This window comes from Chelmon rostratus, chromosome 1 (assembly GCF_017976325.1).
Source record: "Chelmon rostratus isolate fCheRos1 chromosome 1, fCheRos1.pri, whole genome shotgun sequence".
Taxonomy (NCBI): Eukaryota; Metazoa; Chordata; class Actinopteri; order Chaetodontiformes; family Chaetodontidae; genus Chelmon; species Chelmon rostratus.
In genome coordinates, this window is record NC_055658.1 from 19464640 (window position 1) to 19484853 (window position 20214).

The window sequence follows — 20214 nt, forward strand, 5'->3', positions numbered from 1 at the left end:
TGAAAGAAGTTACTGATGGGGACACCTGCGCCAACTCCCTCTCCCCGCTCTTCTGCCTCTGAGGCTCTGGCTCAGCCTTCTCCCATCCACTGTGCCCTATTCGCTCCCTTTCTGTTTTATGGTCATGAAGAGGGGGCCGTCATGTTCGGCGCCATCTCAAACCAATTAGTGGGAAACTGAAGAGGACAATTAATGTTGGCTTTATGCAAGTGCGCATTGGTGCAGGCACACTGCTTGAAAATGTTGATGTTCTTCAGCTGTTTCATTCCTGTGCTGACAGAATCGTATATGGAAAGTTGCTTGGACCAAATGTTTTAATTTGTTCATGTGCAGTTATTTGATATATTTAAGTCAATAAACTAACTAACTATCATGACACTTCACCATCCCTGAACTTATCTCACACACAACAACTACACAGCTGGCGGCTTGCAAAGGGGAATTGTTAAAACTCATTTCCAGCGGACAATGCAACCCTGGTGAAGCCGGGGCACAGTTGTGTGTGATAATGACACTGCTGCAGTCCTGTTTGCCAGATTCTGCCTGCTCATTGCCAAAAGTGAGCCTGCCTGACGACCATACCAAAGGGGCTTCTAACTACATCTGCCTCATGTCTTGTCTTTGTATTTGGGCTCTGCTTCAAAGTGACAGCTATCCAGAGGCAACTAAGTTTAAACAAATCAGAATATTTTAGTTTACAAGCATTATAAATAAATGTTTCATTTGCTAATCCTGCATATATTTTCAGTAGTTTCTTAACAGTTTGGTCCAACTTTATATTTTCTGTTAGCATAGGATTCAGTATAGCTTTGTGTATTTACAAAGCTTTAAGCAGCTCTCGGAGAAAAAAGGGGCTTTGTCCTCTGAGGAAACGGAACAAGGTTACCACACTGGGGACTTCCTAAAAACTTGTTAGTTCGCCCAGATGTGTGTGGCTTTGGGGGGCATAGCAGAGCATGCTTCGGGGACCTCCGTGACCATCTGTGCACAGGTTGTTTTCCTATAATTACTGTATTTGGTCTCACACCTATGTAACTTGGAAATTGGTAAACTGCCTTCTAAGCCTGTTTGAGCGGCTATGGGTGAACTTTGCCTTCATGGCCTTCTGTCAGAAAGCCCTAAGGAAGTCAGATAACACAGCAAAGGTAGGACAAAGTCTGAGTAAGGCAAAGACTGCGACGGATGAGTTGGTCACACACAGGACGTTCACCAAGGAGGCGCATTTCGAGTCATGTGTGAAACTGACAGTCAAAGATGGCTTTTTATATTTGACGTGGTTGACTTACGACACTGATATCGGAATACAGACCCCAGTCTAAGTTCTATGCTTTCCAGTATCACACTATGACGATCTATTTGAGCATTTATCAGCAATCTGGGAAAGTAATTTTCAGCTGTACAAGGAGTAAAAATCTGAGTATGTCAGAAAAAACAGTCATCTCTTTTTGAATTTACTATTAGGCGTGAGCTCTCCTATAGGTTTTATGTTGGGGTTAAAGCAAAGAGTAGTTTATTAACAACTTAATATGTTAAAGTTTGCTATCTTATCCAAAAAATGATGAGATGACCCACTGCAAGCGGACAGGATTACGCATCGGGCACGCAACGCTGAAATGCTGTGGCAGTTTGTAAAGTAAATTTCCAATTTAATCAGACAAATCATTTATTTATTTTCTTCACAAAGAAGTTACAGAGTTACTGACTTTTACTTTTCCTTGATGACCTAATTTTACAGTATTTCCTGAGTTCCGAGAAACTCAAACTCCATGTGACGTGATGTTTCCAGCGAGTGAATGTGTTTCCTCACGTTATCACATAATTCTTTTGGAACCGGAACAAAAGGCTTTAGCCGCTTTAAGCTTTCATCAAGAGTGCTAAAACGACAGAATCTCACCATCACAACTGGGAAGAGCATGACTCCACTGATGATTCTGCTCACAAACAATTGGCTCCTGATCACTCAATGTGTATCCAGGGTCACATGTAAATGACACACGAGAGCCAATGGAAAAGCTGCTGCCATGGCGACGGCCATTGACTGGGATACCAGGATCGAGACAAGAGTCTGACTCCATTTTCACACCTGAAAATCACATAACACAAGCACAAATACTAGAGTCAAGAGGCTGAGTGCATGTGTGTTTCTGGGGTAATTACAGAAGCAAGACATGTTGCCTGCAAGTAATTCAGTGCCTGTCTACCAAACATTTCTATCAGTCGATCAGCCAGCCTTACTTTCATATCTGATGCTGAAGCCTGCTGCAGAGCGGCTGTTGTCTGTGGTGAACAACAGGAACAGGACGTTGGACGTGGAAATCAGGAAATGAGGTGCTTGGGTGCCGTGGTATTCACCAATCAGGGGAGACGAGGCAGAGGGGCCATCCCTGATTTCCAGTGTGTCATAGTTGACCTCAGTCTGGAACCTGGACAGACACACAAAAAAACAAACAAAACATGCACAATAACCTGACAAACACAAGATAACATTCACGTGACTGGCATACATAATCTGTGTGCGGGCTACCTTAAATACCAGCTAATGTAATGCAACTAAGAGCAAACGATTGCAATCAGTAGGAAATGATGCTGAAATTATAAACTGCAGGAAGAGGACAATGTTCATTTTATTAAAGTCAGCCATGGTAGGCACTGAACACTGAACATCAACAGACTGATGACCTGTTCCGCAAGATGCTATGCTAACATCAATGACAAAAGTCTACCTGCCTATTTAAATGACTGAGCACTTCCATCGCCACATTACTTCCTTGTGTAACTAGCTGTCTCTGCCTGCACTTCAACCTGATCAATGACTTATAGACTGACTGAGCAAGGCCCTGAGAAGCACATGGTTCTTGAGACCCATCAAATCCAGCAGTAACTGATTCAGAAAAAGGGATATCACATGAATGCAATTAACTGGCCGGTGGGACAGAAAACAGTCCCTGACTCACAATCTGAATATCTAACCAGACAACTGAACAATTAACTAGCCCCAGAACCAGACATTTGCATGCAGTGCAAATGCTGAAACCTACGAAATGCCTCACAGGAGATGAAGGTAAGAAAAAATACAAATTTCAGGTATTGCAATTTCAGGCTATGCTGCATCTGCTTGTGGCTTGCGTCCAGAAAAAAATTAGCAAAAAGCCAACATTAATTATTTACTGCAGCAGCAACTCACCAACTACATTTATGTCTGACCGAATTTTCTTCAGCTTTATGCAGATAAGACAGAAGTGATTGTATTTGGGCCCCAAAAATGTTAGGTTAAAGATCAGTGCTCACCTCAACAACAGATAAAGCCAGAAATCTCAGTGTGATTATTGATTCTGATCTAAACAAAAAGTCAATTTGACAACTACAGTTGATCCAAAATGCTGCTGCAAGAGTCCTTACAAAAACCAGAAAAATGGACCATACCACACCAGTCCTCAGATCACTACACTGGCTTCCTGTGAGTCAAAGCATAGACTTTAAAACTGCACTGTTGGTCTACAAAGCATTAAATGGTCTAGGACCAAAATATATTCTAGATTTATTAATTTCATATGAAGCATCCAGACCCCTCAGGTCATCAGGGACAGGCCTGTCGTGTTTCCCCAGAATCAGAACCAAACAAAGTGAAGCAGCTTTCAGTTATTATGCTCCTCACCTGTGGAACAATCTGCCTGCACACCTGAGTTCTGCACCAACTGTCAGTTCATTTAAATCACAGTTGAAAACGTTATTATTTGCTACAGCTTTTACTTAAAGTAAATATATCTGCTAACTTATTTTAATCACTCTAAATGCTAAACTGCTGTATTTTACTGGCTTGTTTTTAATTTTCCTTTAAATGTATTTTTCTGTTCGTAATTCTATAGTATTTCTTCTGTATTTTTATTTTTATTATCTTTTAATTTCTGTCTTTCTTTCTTTCACTCTTTCTTTGAAAGTATTTGTATTTGTGATTTTAATGTATTTTTATGTTTCTGTAATGCACTTTGAATTGCCTGATGTATGAATTGTGCTATTCAAATAAATTTGCCTCGCCTTGCCTTGCCTAACTAACTATAGACTGACTAACTATATAACGTACTAGCTGATACAAAAAGGAGGAAAATAACTTTGCCTGCTTTTTGACAACAGTATGCAACAATCCCACTGACTAACTGATGAGCAAACTTAAACAACAGTAACAAAATAACTCTTCATCTCTTATTATATCTTATATCTTATATCTCCATAACCAGACCACTAACCTGTCAAAGTGTATCTTCACAGCATGGTCTGGCTGTGCCTCGATCACCCACTGGCAGCTCAGAGAATCTTTATAAAAGGAAGGCCAACCAGGAGACAGCAGAACACCGGTAGGAGCTGTGAGATGGCCTCCACATGGAGCTACAGGGAAATAAATACAAACACAATCACAGAGAGAGAGAGAGAGAGAAATTAATCACTTTTTCTTGTAACTGTTACGGCATGAGCACAACGCTCATACGACATCGAGTTAGCAGCTTCATCATCTGCTCAATTTATTTTAGCTTTCTAATCCTTTCTGAATTTCTAGAATTCATACATAAACATTTACCTTCAGAAAATGTGCTTTGCCAGCCGTGTGCTACAGTAAACAATTTTGAGTGCTCGTGTTTGAAAAAGGCTAAAATAATTATAGCATGATAATTTATACTGGAAATCAGGGATATTTATGTGTCAAATGATGCCAAAAAATGGCTCCTCATTTCCCTGCAACTCAGACGGCTGCAGGCGGCAATGCTGGCACATCCTGACACTAATTTATAACATAGAGTCTCAAAATCTCAATTATGGCACAGTAAAATAGGAGAACTAGCTTTCATTGAGTTGAGATTTCATTACAATAAATATAAAAGAGTGTCTAGCACATTCAGACAACATGTAAGAGTAACAGCCTTGAAAACACTTGGAGCTCATGATCTGTTGATTATCCGTTGCTCTTTCTACAATATACAATCTGCAATGGCTGATCTTCCCCATTCTAACCACTTCTTCTGTTCTCAAGTATCGGTTTGACTGTTCATAATTCCAGACTTTCAGAGAGCAAAACAAACAAAATCACTTTTCTTTCACCCATTCTGTCCATACTGAAGCAGTGGTGCTCATGGCCGGGATGCATACGAGAAAGTCGTTCTAGAAATAAAATGTAATTATCCTTCCCTGTCCAGTGGGAAGAATAATATTTTCCCATACTCCTTATTTAAATAATGTGACAACCCTATTCAATTTGATTGTCTCCCCTATCCCATTTATTAACAACGGTCAACATTTGATAATGTCATTTAGACAATACAATCAAGATGAAGGGGATACACAAAAAGACTGCAAACACTCACAGGTCAGGGGTTGCCATTCGTCTTTAAAAAGTGTTGAAATAACCGCATACTCACTGTCCTTTTATTATTTCTTCCACATATTAGCTTATCTGCACACCATGGATACATCTCTGAGTATTAGAGTCTGCATATAATGAATGCATCTCCCTGAATGAGTTTAAGCCGAACTTGAGCCAATCTCATTTAAGATTATTGTTGAGAGAGACAGGCGCATGCAAACAGGCTGAATAAGTGTGGGGAGGCTGGAGGCTAAAGCAATTAGAAGAGGAAATTTATACAGTTTCTAAGGTGTATAAGCACACTTAAGCTAAACGGAAAGAGCCAAATAGCTGGATGCACTGTGACCTTATATTCCGGCAAGCAGACCATTTTCAATGATTAGCCACTGCTCATCCATAAAGTAAACGGTTTGTATGTGTGTTTACCTTCACAGCGAGGTACAGCCGCGGACCAAACAACATTTCCATCCTGGATGATGCAAGTGACCTGATCAGACCCCTGGAAATATGATATGAATGTATGATATAGTTACTGAACCTTTTTCAAGGTCTGATAAAAAGAAAGAAGACATTAAGATAACTATGCCATCAATACACACATGAATACAAGTCAATCAAACAAAAGCTACAAACAGATATCAATAAAAGTATACAGTCCGTATAGAGTATAAGTAGCATTTTACTATCTATGCTACTGCACCTACTGATACTACTATTAAATAACAATAATAATAACATTCATGCTAATAATGATAATACTTGTAAAGTACATCTGTATCTAACTAAATAGTACCCTATTTTGGTAGATTTAGACAGATGTCAGATTTTTACCTGCGTCCTAATGAATCCTTGGTCACAGCGAAAAGCCACAGAGCTGCCGAGCTGAAACTGGTCCCCATACCTTTGACCATTGACAGGAACTCCTGGGTCATGACATTCATTCTGACCGAAAGCTACAAGGAGACAGCGAACAGAGAAAAGTTCAAACAGGAGCCAATAGACAAAATAAACTGTATGAAACAAAGGTAAATTGCTTTGGAACTGAGAAAATGTGACTGCAAAGAAAAACAAAAAAGTGCAACCTCTATTTTGAGAAATGTTCCCTAGTTTTTCCAATTTATTTCAATACCAGAAAATGTGTTGTACCAAAAGGGAGAAGGAAAAAGTTTGAAAAGCATTGCTGTATCACTGTCAGTGAATGTGACATCTCCACTGATATGGAAATATGGAAATGGAATTATCTTCACATGGATTCGACCCTGTCATGTTTATCTTATATTATCCTTATTCCAGAGATTAACCTGATTCCACCCAGGGCACACACCCAGTGATTGGACATGACTCAGGTTGATTAGCTACTGATGGAGAGGAAATGAGAGCAGAAAGAAAAAGAGAAGGAGAGAAAAAAAATAACAAGAGGGGAAATGGAAGGTACACAAATACAATGCATACACACATATATCACACACACCGGTGGATGCATGGACACACAATTGCAGATGTGATCAAATGCACATGTAGACCACACACATACTGCATACAAAGGAACTATGCACACATTCACACACCTATATAAGACGTGGTGGGGAAGATTATGAGACATAAAAAGAGGATAGAGATGTTTACAGCTCTATGAGAAAACACATAAAGTGAAAATACATCAAATATTCAAATGATATGTGTAAACACAGGGAGGGGCGGAGAGAAGGTGCTGTGGGTGTTTTGGATGAAGAAAGTGTGAGACAAGGTTGTGTGTGAATGAGAAAAGTGAAGCAAAAGAGAAGAGGCCTGAGTCAGAGTGAGAGACGGAGCTCAACATGACGGATTTAAATGAGGAAAAAAGGAGAAAATACAGAATAGGGACAGAGGAAAAGAGGAATAAGGTGATGATCTCCAATGTTAACACCAATATGTTCAACATTTTGTGTGAAAGGGCTTTCTCTCCATGTGACAACATTGTACAAGATGTACTGGCAACGTGTGACTTTTTAAGGGTGAGGTTGTTTTTTTTTCCTCAGATACAATTTTTTCTTGGATCTTGGTTTCTCCTCATGGACAAAGTGAGACTTGGTGTAATTTTGCACCAGTGGTGCTCCTCCTGCTATGACTGGGCTGTTCAGGAAAGAGAGATGATGGTTTTGTTCCCTGTTCGGCAGTAGAGACAACACCGTTTAAACACAGCCTGATTCAAATATAGCACAGTCAACCACAACGGTCATTACACTGAAGGAAATCTTCAGACATGGCACTCATATACCCAATAGGTTCAACTGGCCTTGACTTTATAGTCATAAATTATTTAACTGTAACCAGTCGACAGGACTCTCAATGCATTGCTCATTGCACATAACTGCACGATCTGGTGTGTCAAAGTTCATATTTCAGTGTCAAACATTACTTCTATAAACAGAAAAGATATAGCCATTGACATTCATGATGCATCAAAATGTTAATAGACCAAATTACTGAAACAGCACAAAGATGTCTAATCTTTCTTAAGTCCTAACATAGCATTTATTGGATCAGACTTTCAAATAACATCCTCGAAAAGTTTCTCCATCAAAAACTATATGAATGCATCATTTGTCTTTCTTTAGCAATACGGGTATTTATCTAGAGCACATTGTGTTTCCTACAACTGTTTACAATAACAACACTGCATAATACATCAAGGAAAAGGGGATTATAGGGATGATTTATGTATTTGTATATTACCTTTAGAAATGTTTGTGAGTCACTCTAAAGGCATATTTTTTGCTTTCGATGGTGCATCAAACCTTTCATTTGTGTTAGGATTAGGGTGAAAAAAATTGTTTGCTTTCGGATTAGAGATGGGACTTTTTATTAAATATGCTGTGGTGCTGAAGAGGCAGAATATCATTTAGTACTTTCATTTGTCAAAAGTCACCTCTCAAGGAAGAGTCAGAGACAAGGTCATTTGGGAGACAGTGTGTGAAATGGTGCAAAACTGCATGGAAATCACAGGGAATTAATCAGAATCAGTCATGCAGAGCTAGTTCAGCTTCGAGCAGATAAACATACAGGCTGCAGTAGTCAGGTGCAGAGCTGACAATGGGACAGGCTTAACTAGGTAAAGTACCAGTCAGGCAGAACCAGTCCAGCTCAGGACAGGTGACGGGAACGTGAGCAGCTTGCGTGGGTGTTGCATTAGTTCAGCTGTGGTTAGTGTTTGAAGAATCTGAGCCAATTCCTGTATTTCTGAATTTAATATGTGTGCCTGAATGGCCTTTAATGGTTATTACATACAGCAATAGTAGTTACACACACACTTCAAGCCAGTGCCTGAAACCCTTCAAAGCAAACCCTGATATTTGGAAATACAGCTCCCTGTTGTACATACAGCTAAACAGCTGTACTCACAGGACTACAGTGGGGCTCTCATGTAGCATTCAAACAGAAAATTCACCCCTGAATACTAACTAAGGCTATATTTACTAGTTACTATTGCGCTTACTTACTCCTGGCTTCATCTTGTGTGTGTCTACCTCACATAGTGATTCCCTCCATTGTCAAAATGCCTCATGGCAGTGCTGAAAGAAGGGGCATTAACTTGTTTCTTTGAATTGCGGGTTACGTGCCCAGGTGAAGAAAAACAATAGCCAGGGTGAGACGGTAAGTGCTTCTCTTGTCAAGAAAAGGTGAGACCATCTCGCCTTCTTCAAAACATGCTTTATGTTGCAACTGCGCAACTGACTCTTCTGTTTTCATCTCTCTGTATGATCATACACGAGTACAAACTGCTGTATCTCGCAAGAAGCCCTTTCTCCTCCATTCTGAGGAGTTGACCTCAAAAATCTGCTGCTCGTGTTTACTGCTGTCATTTTTAGATTGTTGAACAATTTTCTGCTATCAAAACTCCACTGCAGCTGCTCTGGAAATATCTCAAACGTGATGTCATGCTGATGGCTGACTGGATAACTGCAGGAACAAGAAAAATACACCAATGCACAACAAAGCTGACGCACAAATTAACGCCACATCAAAAATAACCATCACCATTTTTAAACCATTTTAGGATGCATTTTTAGTTTGACTTCAGCATGTGGGATTCTACACTAACAGCTCTATTCAAAGATGTTCAAGCAAACTTCCCTTGATATAGAAATACAAACCATTATGACAGAAAGCTGGTGGAGCCCTTGTTGAATACTACACTGTTAGACTGAGGTGACTAATGCAACAGATTTATGGTATTCAGACAAGAAAAATATAAAATGCACTGACTCCAGTAGGACTAATGTGGGAAACCTGCAAATAACTTCATTTACATTGCATTGTGATGACTACGATGAAAAGAAATATATTTCAAGTAATATATTTTGGCTTAATCTGTGACAACGCTCAAGTGTCACACGCTGCTAAATCTAACTGGCAGACGTATTGACACATGCAGAAAGATATTTGGAGTTAGGTAGGCAGCACATACTGGTGTAGCTGATATTGAAGCCTTTCCCAGTATTAGAATGATCAGACTGAAACTCCAGTCTCATGATGTGTCCATTCGAGGCGATCTGTGATGGAACATCTTTTCCTGAGAACGTCCCAAACGTTGTTGGCTCGGACAGGCCTAAAATAGAACAGAGTTTAAACAGTCTTTTAGTGATACGTTTCAGTGGTGCTTATCTAACTTTGTATGTATAACATTAGGCCAAGGACACACATGGGAAGTGAGGGACTCCTGTAAAGGAAAAAAAAAATACCCCAAGGGAATACTTTCAATCTCAATCTGCATAGTAACTAACAAATAATACAAAAGTGTGAAAAGAAAAACAGGAAGTAAAAGTCTAAAAGTGTGATGCACTTAGTTTCCTTCCACCCCTCTGTAGTAGTAACTCACTCTGTCCTGTCAAAAAACTCCTAATACACAGAGAAGTGCAACAATTCTTATCTTTAAATACAGCTGTACATTAATACAGCACTGTTTCATGAACCATCTCATTAACATTGGATGCAACTTAAACTGAATCATGACAAAATACACACTCCTGGAAAATACAGACCCCTGTTCAGAGCAGCATTGGACCATGCTTTGCTCTAATAACAGATTCCATGTTTTGGAACTGCCTGGTTTCGGTGTTAAAGCAAACCAGACAGGCATCAGTGCTTCTGCTCCGGGTTGATGCGTGGATGCTCTTCCCTGAAGACGCTGCATTTGAGTGAATCCAAAAGAGACTGATATCCGGGGACTGTGGAGTCCAGGTCATTTATGTAAACCTGCATGTCTTCAAACATGTACTCCTGGACCATTCTGTCACCATGGCAGGGAGCATTATCTTGCTCAAAGTACCCATCATCCCCTTGGGGGTACATGAGTGCAATGAATGGCAAAACCTGTCTGCGATGTTAAGGTGTGCTCTGTCATTAAGGCACTGTTCTGCAGCTATTAAAAGACCCACTGTATACCAATTGAATGGCGCGGAAACCATTACACCTCCCCCGCTGGCCTGTACCGCTGTAACCATGCATCACCTCATTTCTGTCTGAGACATTTGTGTCACAGCGCAGGACCATTTACTGCAACAAATGGTTATACACTTTTGTTTGGCAGAATACACTCTGCTCCTGAGGGTGCTCCCCGATGATCCAACCGGCAGCGACAGATTCGGTGGGGAGCGCAATAAAACCCTAAAGGGCCTCACAGAGCAGAGCCCAGCAGGCGCATATCAGTGAGGTATGGAGTATACATAATGCCATCCCCACGTATGGTAATAAGACACTTGAACAGGAGGAGGCTGAGGTGGTTGATGGAGAAAACCATGCCCACAGTTAGTAACAGCAGTTTGTAGCAGGTAGAAATAAACAGATTAACCACCAGCAGCAGCGGCATGATGATCAAGAATAAGAGAGAGAGATTGTGACATTATAAAGGCAACCTTATTGTGTTGATTGAATGTGACTGCAAATGTATTTTGAGTGGGACTGGCGATTATAAATGTCAGCTGATGCTGATAAGCTATTGGAATGCACAACTTCAGTTCATGGCCAGAACTAACACAATGCTCGTTGTTGCTGACGGCCCACCAGGAGTCTAGCAGATTGGTGTTGCAGCAGGAACTGTGATTCATCAGAAAACACCTGCAGTTTTGCTTGGGTAGGAAAAGCAGCACTGGTGATTATTCCAGTATGGCCTTTTTCTACCCTGTGTTCATCCACTGAGGGCCATCTACCCACACGGCAAATGGTTAGAAATGTGTACCTTGTGTTTCTGGTTGGTTCTTTGAGAATGCCACTCTCAAAATTCTGTGAAACGCTGTCATCTTGGTGATGCTCAAACTCACCATCTGGCATCTACAGTCATGGGCTTTTCTTTCAAAAATCTGACAACAATCTTAAATTTCCCTCTTGGTAATGCATTTACATACAGAGCTAATGTGTATATAGGTTGTATTAAGTTGCTACTGCGTGCACTTGTTCATGTGCTGCGACATTTGCAATCCCAAAGTGAGACCTACTTCGTCTGCAGAGGCCAGATGGAATCCTTTAAACAAAACAGAGAGCAATCAGTATGATCCACTGCAGTATGTTTTAAGATTACACCGTTAAGTACATACACTCTATTGACAGTAATGTTCAAATCCTCTTCTGAATCCAACTACAAAAGGTGCAGTGAAAAGCTGTGTGAGTTGACAACCCTGTGAGGGACAGAAAAGCAGCTTCAAGAACACTTCAGTTAGACTAATCTGAAATGGGGATTCTTCACCAACACTCCTGCAGAAAGTTTTCTTTTTATTTTCTCCTTGACTTGGAGTTTTGGATCTCATGCACTTAGACTCAATTAAGCTACACAGCGACTGAGTTGCGAAGTGCCAGTCTCTTTGTTCTTCCAAAAGCTCTTTCACTTATTCATTATTGCACTGATAGGCAAGAGACCAGGAGTGGAAAGAGAATCAACGTGACAATAGCTAAAAGAGTGACAAGGTCCTGCGTCGTCTCATCTAAGAGGAGAGATTTAGAGCAAAGCCTTTTGTAACAGTACATCACTATGTTCTCTTATATTAGATGACAACAATGGCTTTCTGATTATGTTAACCATTTACTGTTCACGGTGTTCAAAAGCCACCATGACGCTTTATTAGATATTTTTAGGCTGGTTTCCATGCTACTGTTTCTCAGCTCAGGAGATTTATTGGTTATTACTGTGGTTGCTCTGTTCACTTTGGCTTGTTATTTGTTTGTATTTCAATGTTCTATTATCCAGGAATAACAAAGCAGAGAAAGTCGTGAGTGTCAAGGTCACATAAAATCCTTGTTGGATGGAAAAAGCCTTTAGGTTCTTTAATGCTGAGACATTTTTGTCTTTTTGCACTGTCATGCAAATGTATTTCTTCCTGGACTGAAGCATGTCTTTTGATTTTTTTATGTATGCATTTTTAGAGGCATAATAGCAGACTACAGGTCACCACATTGGCTGTATAACTCCAAAACTACTGATAATGAGGCTGAGAATGTTTTACATTTGAATGTTATTATGGCCAGAATATCATATATCATATATATCATATATATATATATATATATATATATATATATGATCAGTGATCAATAAGCAACACTTCCTAACCAGATGATGTGGTTATCTAAGTGGTTATCACTGCCTCTTCAAATAACCCCCAAATATGCTTTCTTAATATGCTTTTTTTATATCAATGTTTCATATTAAAGTACTGTTGCCATGATGAGTTGTGATTTTCTCATCTATCAGCCTGCTGATGTGTGGTGCAGCCTTTAAGTTCAAATTGGTTCATAAATATATTCTGTGTGATTCTGAAAAGCAGAGTATGAAATGAAGCACCCTCATACTGTGGTTAACTATCTAAAGGCCAATCAGCAACCATTTAATGGTTAGTGAATACTGATCATACATACCAGCATATATCCATGGTTGTTGGGCATACTTGAATAAACTAAACTCACTCGTTATTTTCACTTGATGTATATTCCACTTGCTCAGTTCACCTGAATTTTGAAGCTATATTTTCGACATCACTAAACAGCACTTTCGTAACCTGACTATAGTTTACAAAAAGGTCAGACGGTAAATATCATGAAGATTTCAAAATGATGATTAATGTCAAGAGGCCGTGTCAGTTACAGAAAATGTTTTTCTGTCGTAGTTTCTGCAAAGAAAACACCCTGAGTGGTTTCAAAGTGACAGCAGTCAACTATCATCAAGCAGAACAAACTGGTAACAACTTTAATTTCAGTTTGCTCAGTGCAACAGCGCTAATTGCCCTGCAATTTTCCAACGCTGCTACAAAATAACATTGCTGCAGAGAGACAGGTTTACAACCAGACAATTAAACACAACTTCATCTTTAATGACCAGCCAGTCAGACCAGGGCTGTATTCGATTCAGTTTTAAATCAACAACCTTTATTAGAATGGGGATCAATTGCCGTGTGTTCTGTGTGTAGAGGAAAAATTAAAAAACAATAAAAAACATTACAACTACCAACCAAGCCAACCATCAACCCATCCATCCAGCCATCAATCCATCCAACCAGCCTGCCAGCCACCCATCAGCCAAATCCAGTCTGAAATTCAATTCTCTTTACCCACTGGATTGGTCGACAAATTATTTTACCATTTTTTAAAGCTGAGTACACACACCCATCCACTTTTAAGCAATAAAGAATTTGTATATCCATAACCTGAGGTCTTAATTTAGGAACTACGTTTTCAAAAATATGGTGAAATATTAAGATGTAATTACCTTCATCTTTGACCACCAGCCAGTCAAACTGTGGCTCCAGGTCAAAGTCGGAGAACAGAAGATGAATGCGGCTCCCCGGTTCAGAGATAATCAACCACACACAGTTCAGGTTGTTTCCATACTCCTCTGGGTAGTTCGGGGACAATATAGTCCCTGATGGAGCCGTGAAGTTGAAGAAACATGAGACTACAAACAGGAAAGAACAAAGGAACAAAGGCAGGAAGGAAAGAGATTGAATTGATAGGCAATTGGGCAAGCAGAAAGGCACAAACAGCAAAAAAGAAGAAAACAGACTTAAATAAAAAAAATAAAACAGAAAAACAACTAGCAGAGACATAAAAAGCATATGTACTTACAGACACAGCTGGGTTTATTGCCAGACCACTGGTTATTGTGCTGGCATGTGATAGTCCTCTCGCCCACTAGTTCAAAGGCCGACTGGCAAAAGAAGGTCAACACGTCACCGTGCTGAAAGCGATCGCCGCTACGGCGACCAAACGCCGGCACCCCGGGGTCACCGCAGCCTCCTCGCTCGATCTCTGTAACACACACGACGCAGACAGCCATGTTTCTATGCTGATAAATAATGTCAACATGTGACATGCTGACATTTAGATAAGCTGCAGTCTGTTATTGTTTGGGAGGTGGGGTTAAAAGGCAATAATGTACATACATTGATTTTTAGATAATAAAATCTTAAATTCTGTGTTTGGTGTTTATAGTACAGTATGTAGCTATGTTTATTCTCACATATATTTCACATATATCTCATATGATACTTTTACAACCCTTTCAAACATTGGCAACTTCTTTGGACCATGAGGAAAAGTGTTAAATAAAAACACTTGGCGACAGATTTTTGCACAGCTGATATTGATGCATGTGCTGCATCCCTCTCTATTCCAAAACAGCTGATCACAGGTAGCCTGTGCAAACGGGCCCGTCAAGACACGCCCGCTCAAAGACATGTCCTATGTAGAGACATTTATGGTCGGGTTAAGATTAATGTGGGTGCATCTTTGGCGAACAGATCCTTCCCAAGTCTCACTTGACCGTCCACTCAGCCAAAATGAAGCGGAAGAAAGGTGCCATATTTAAAATGTATGCTGTTTTCTTTGGAGGAGGGCTGGCTGCCGTCCTGATTGTCAACAGGTTGACAAATGTCAAGAACTGACAAGTTTTAAAAGGAGGACTAGCAGGGATGCTAATGTGGCTGTGCAGAGCATCCAAAAAAAAGTGCACATGCCTGGAGTCTATTATTCTAAATTGCCATGTCAAGAAATTAAACACAACCGATGAGACATGTGTTTGACTGTTTCCCTCTCACAGCTAATAGTCATCAGGGTAATTGTAGTGTAATTCAGCTTTAATTGTGAAAGGCAAAACAATAAGAGGAGGCACACAGGTAACACACACTGATCCATGTGTGCTCTTGTTAAGTAGCCAGCAGGAGGTTAAAATCAAAGAGAGCAACACTGATGCTAGACACTGTAGAAAACGCGACTGCTTTCCATACACGCTGTTCCAGACACACATGTTGTTTCTCTCCTCGTTTCTTTATCTTCATACATTTTTTTTTTCAGTTTCTGTCCATCTTTCAAATCTCTGTCCTTCTCTCCCACTGAGCTCTATTTTCTTCTTCCACTCTCCCACTCTCACAGTCTGATTCAATACGCTGTGCTTTATTGGCATGAGTGTCACATTAGCAGTACTGCTGCACTAGCCTGCAATCATATTCCATTCATTTTGTCACCCTTTTTCATTTTTTTTTTATCCCTTCCTGCCTTAATGGCAGTATGTTTTTATCCACTGCTCTTCCCTCTCTCGCCTCCTTTAAAATTTGACATTCTACCAGACGTCTGTCATCTTGTAACACATGCTCCACCATGCTCCTGGATTCGCTTTGGGCAAATACATCTCAAGGTGAGCAATGTGTGTGTGAGTGTGAGTGTGTGTGTGTGTGCGTGTGCGTTCAACACTTGTTCTATCTGTTAGGTTGGAAGTACGGCCCACAAGAATAGAATACTCAAAGAGGTGGCAGGCAAGAGTGTGTGTGTGGGTGTGTGTGTGTGCTGTATGTGTGCTGGGTGTATGTGGCCGAGAGCTAGCTGTCACACAGCTGACGAGTGTCAGGATGGATATCAGCGATCTTGAGCCCCTGGTAAGTCTGTCATTATGGTGGTAACAGCCTCTCTTGCTCATTCTTTGTCTTTTTTTTAAGTTTGTTCTTTCTTTGTCATTTTTCTTCCCTTTCTTTCTAAGTTGAAATAGTTTTACAGAAGTGCGGAATATAGATTAACAACTCAAAACAACAGTTCATGCGTTCTTTTCCTTTCCAACAGTCACACATTATACTGAGTAATCTACATAGCTGAGAATAGATTATAAAACAAAAACTCGGGAGATAAATGTATTCAAATGTAAGAAAGCAAAAGGAAGAGAAAATACACTGATGGATACATTAGGGACCTAGTTCTGGTAGTTTTATGTGTTTTAGCCCATTAACTACAAATCACATAAACTTTGCATTACTGCCAACCATTTTCACAGCATAGCACAAAGGTTTAGATGTATTGGAATGTGTTTCAGCCACGTGTGGTGTGAGTTCACGCCACGGTATGAAAATCAAAATGCAGAGAGTGGAAATTGCCTGATGTAGGCGATCAATCGCAATTTACAGTCTGAACTTTTCCTGATAAAGTTATGGTATCATCACAGTGTAAAGCAGCTGCATGCAGGATGTGTCAAGAAAACTGTTCCCGGTATCCAGATGCACAACTTTTGCACACTGATACTGTTGATTCTACGGAAAAATCTTAAAGACATTTAATGCTAATCTTCAGTCCTTTGATGAGTTAAAAAATAGACACATTATTTACATCGTTACTCTTTTCACAACCAATTGCCATCAGCCTGAAAACTTGGCGGCATCATTTCACTGAGAGCTTCAATTATCATAATGGGCTGTGTGTGTGTTTATGATATTAACTCACTTTCTCTCTCTCTCTCTCTGTAAACATGCACATACACGCACACACGCAAACAGAGAGCTGCAGTGATTAACAAGTGTAACATGACAGCTTTCAAAAACAAGACAGCTACACACACACATGCGCACACACACACAGCCGTGTTGGGTTTTCCTGCAGGCCTGAAAACCTAAGAGCTCTCAGGGGGTATCACTGATCAAAGTGTGTAACGTGGTGACATTATACAATGTGACAGCATCACATATATGCAAGCAAGGACACACATACAAAACACACCACAGGCGGTTGCTGAGTTACCCCGGGGAAAAAACGGAAACTACAAGATAATCTAGAGGTCATTCATGGCTGTTTGTTTGTTTGCCTCTTCCTTTGTTTCTTTCTTTGTTTCATGCGCACGACGTACGTGTTGCATTAGATGTACAAGATCAGATACAGACGTCCTCACTGCCATTAGGGCAAATATTGAACACGCGAAATCAAGGTTGGCCCTTAAGCCGAGGTCAGCGGCCATTTAGCCTCACGTTAAGCTGAGGAAACTCTGTGGCACGATGTCGAACATCACCTGCTGCTGGCACGCGCTCTGTGGCTACACTGTGCCGATTCCCTTGAACAGTAACTGACCCTGGACAACACTGTCAGCAACATCATTGAATCAAACATAGCTAAGCAGAACCAAGAGCACAACCTTCATGCCGCTTACTCGCTCTCTCTCGCGCGCTCTCCCGTACTTCCCTCGTTCTCTCCGAGACACGGTTTATTTCTTCCCTCTCAATTTGCCATTTTGTCTCCTTCTATCCCACTCTGTCAATTTCTTGTTGTCCTTCTTCCTTTGTCTTCACCTTTATCAAATTACCTCTCTCTCTCTCTCTGACTGTCCCACCTCTTTGTCTCAACTGAATTCAATTTAGCTCACTACCATTTAGTTCAATTTGATTTAAAGGGCTGCGTTGGCATGGTAAGGTACAGTATGTTATCAGATATTTAAATCAAATAAATTGATTATTCCAAATAATTAGAAGTATTTAGAGGAACACCTATCTCTCTCTTCTCTCTCTCTCACCTTCAGTCACTGTGACGATCACCATCTTTATCTCTATATCAGTGTCAGCTTTGGCATAATATGAGAAATAGCCAAGCAAAACCATCAACTGATTGACTCATAATTCACTTATTACCTTCTTGTAATGCACCGTCCCACACACGTTCACATGTGCACACAAGGGCGAGCAACAGCAGTTGTGTTCACTGCTGAATCACCAAGTCAGCAACGCCATGACTTTCACACTCCATTATGTGAGCGTGTATATCTGTTTGTGTGTATGTGCATGTGTTTCAGAGAAGAAGGGAAGGAGCCCGTACCTTCATAGACCGCCTTGAACCCCGCAGAGCCGATTGTATCGTCTGACTGCAGGTGTAGCCACATCTGATTGGACAGGCTGACGATGAGATCGGGGACGCTGGATCCAGTAAGTCTACACGCACACACACACAGAAAAAACATACACATTAACACAAACTGTTACTTAGCATTACCACTTTATCACTTTCTACTCTTGACTTAAGAGAGACTTTAATTATCTGCATACCTAAAATAACATTCTGATACTTACACAGATGGCCTAAACTATGACAAATTGGTGTGCAGCATTGTTTTTGAGCACTCCATAACAAAAACACATTATACCCCATGGAGTTCAGTATACCATGTGTACTCCAACATTTCCATCAAACCTGCATGTTAGCATTCATATGTCTCCAACTGTTCCTCTGACGGCCACCATTAGCTTGCTCTATACTGCTGCACATCTGTATTCTTCTATGTTCGGCCAGAACATATACAGTAAGTGATGCTTACACATAGAGTACCCGCCGAGTGTCACCTATCTTCCCTCCATCTCCAACAGTTAGTGTGTCATATCCTCTTTCCAGGTCAAACTCCTCAAATGACAGTTTTATCACCTAGAAGAACAAGAACAAAAACAAAAAAGCAAACATTGAAACAGTTCTGAACACAGAGTTGAGAATGCAGACAAAAGCACAGTAAGAGGTTTATCATCAGTTCCTGCAGGGGTGGTCTGGGGTCTTTTCATCTGGGAATCTATGCATGGTGTTCGTTTGTTTCACAAAAAACCATCTCTTGTGCTACATGTTACAGGTTGCATGTTAATAACATTAAAACATTAAACATCTATGATAAAGTACCACCCAATTATTCTGTTTATTGAACGTAACAGGAAATGATTAGTTGAAAGAGCAAAAAAGGCGATTAAGGGGGTTGGAGTCATGTCCTCCTTGTAGCCAACACATGTGGGAGGAAACATTCTGTTCTAAAACACAGTTTTACTAATGACATAAGCAGCATGAGCGAGCGCGAGAGACAATCAGTGTTCTCGGCTGCGAGCATCATCTTATTTAATTAAAGCTGCTATGCCAAAGGTAGAACTATTAATGTGACAGTGACATATTCGTTTTTCAAAATAATCCATCTTTAATGAAAAGGGAGCAGAGCGAAAGAACAAAACTCTGAAAGCGCCCTTGCTTTTTGTTTTGGCAGCATCCTCCTTTACATTTTATATTTACACAAATCACCTCTGGGAGATACGCGCACTGCACCCTGAGAAACACCCTTCTGCTGTTGAATACGGAGAAATTGAGTGTTAAATGCTTGACTCGCAGGCATGTTTGTGGCTGCAGTTGCATGCATACAGGAATGGATCATCAATCTACTGTGCGTCCTAAAATGTCGTAATACCGGTATTCTATTATTTGCTGCTTGTCCATTATTTATAAGCTGTAAATCATTTCCCTGACAGAATGGGAGATGGCAGACTTCTGCTGTGTCCAGAAAACCTCAGAGAGAAAAGAGTTGGTCTCAATCAGTGAGTTTCTGCTGTATGTGTATGTATGTGAGGACTAAAATGAACCACGAACATACAATATTGTGGATGAGAATCCATCACATGGCAAATCACACCACTGGGAAGAAAAATCTGACTGTCGGTGAAAATGATGTAGAAACCATTTCTGCACAGAAGGAAATGGCTAGTAAATGTTCAAATAATGTAAAAGGATATGGAAGTCGGGATGAACTGCTATAGTGACGGGAATGTCAAAGCAGCCACTTGTAAGAGGAGAAA

At 40.4% G+C, this 20214-nt stretch overlaps 1 protein-coding gene across 1 annotated transcript in view; it reads right to left on the reverse strand.

Moving 5' to 3' along the window:
• LOC121608659 (CUB and sushi domain-containing protein 1-like) overlaps nt 1-20214 on the reverse strand; it is a 299157-nt gene that overhangs the window by 127369 nt on the left and 151574 nt on the right. Inside the window, exons 11-20 of the mRNA XM_041939935.1 lie at nt 18933-19036; nt 18437-18549; nt 14444-14626; nt 14088-14273; nt 9801-9941; nt 6185-6306; nt 5780-5852; nt 4245-4383; nt 2236-2423; nt 1895-2083 (exon numbers count right to left, since the gene is read on the reverse strand). Of these exons, the coding sequence (XP_041795869.1) occupies nt 1895-2083; nt 2236-2423; nt 4245-4383; nt 5780-5852; nt 6185-6306; nt 9801-9941; nt 14088-14273; nt 14444-14626; nt 18437-18549; nt 18933-19036 (1438 nt within the window). The remainder of the gene's footprint in view (nt 1-1894; nt 2084-2235; nt 2424-4244; nt 4384-5779; nt 5853-6184; nt 6307-9800; nt 9942-14087; nt 14274-14443; nt 14627-18436; nt 18550-18932; nt 19037-20214) is intronic.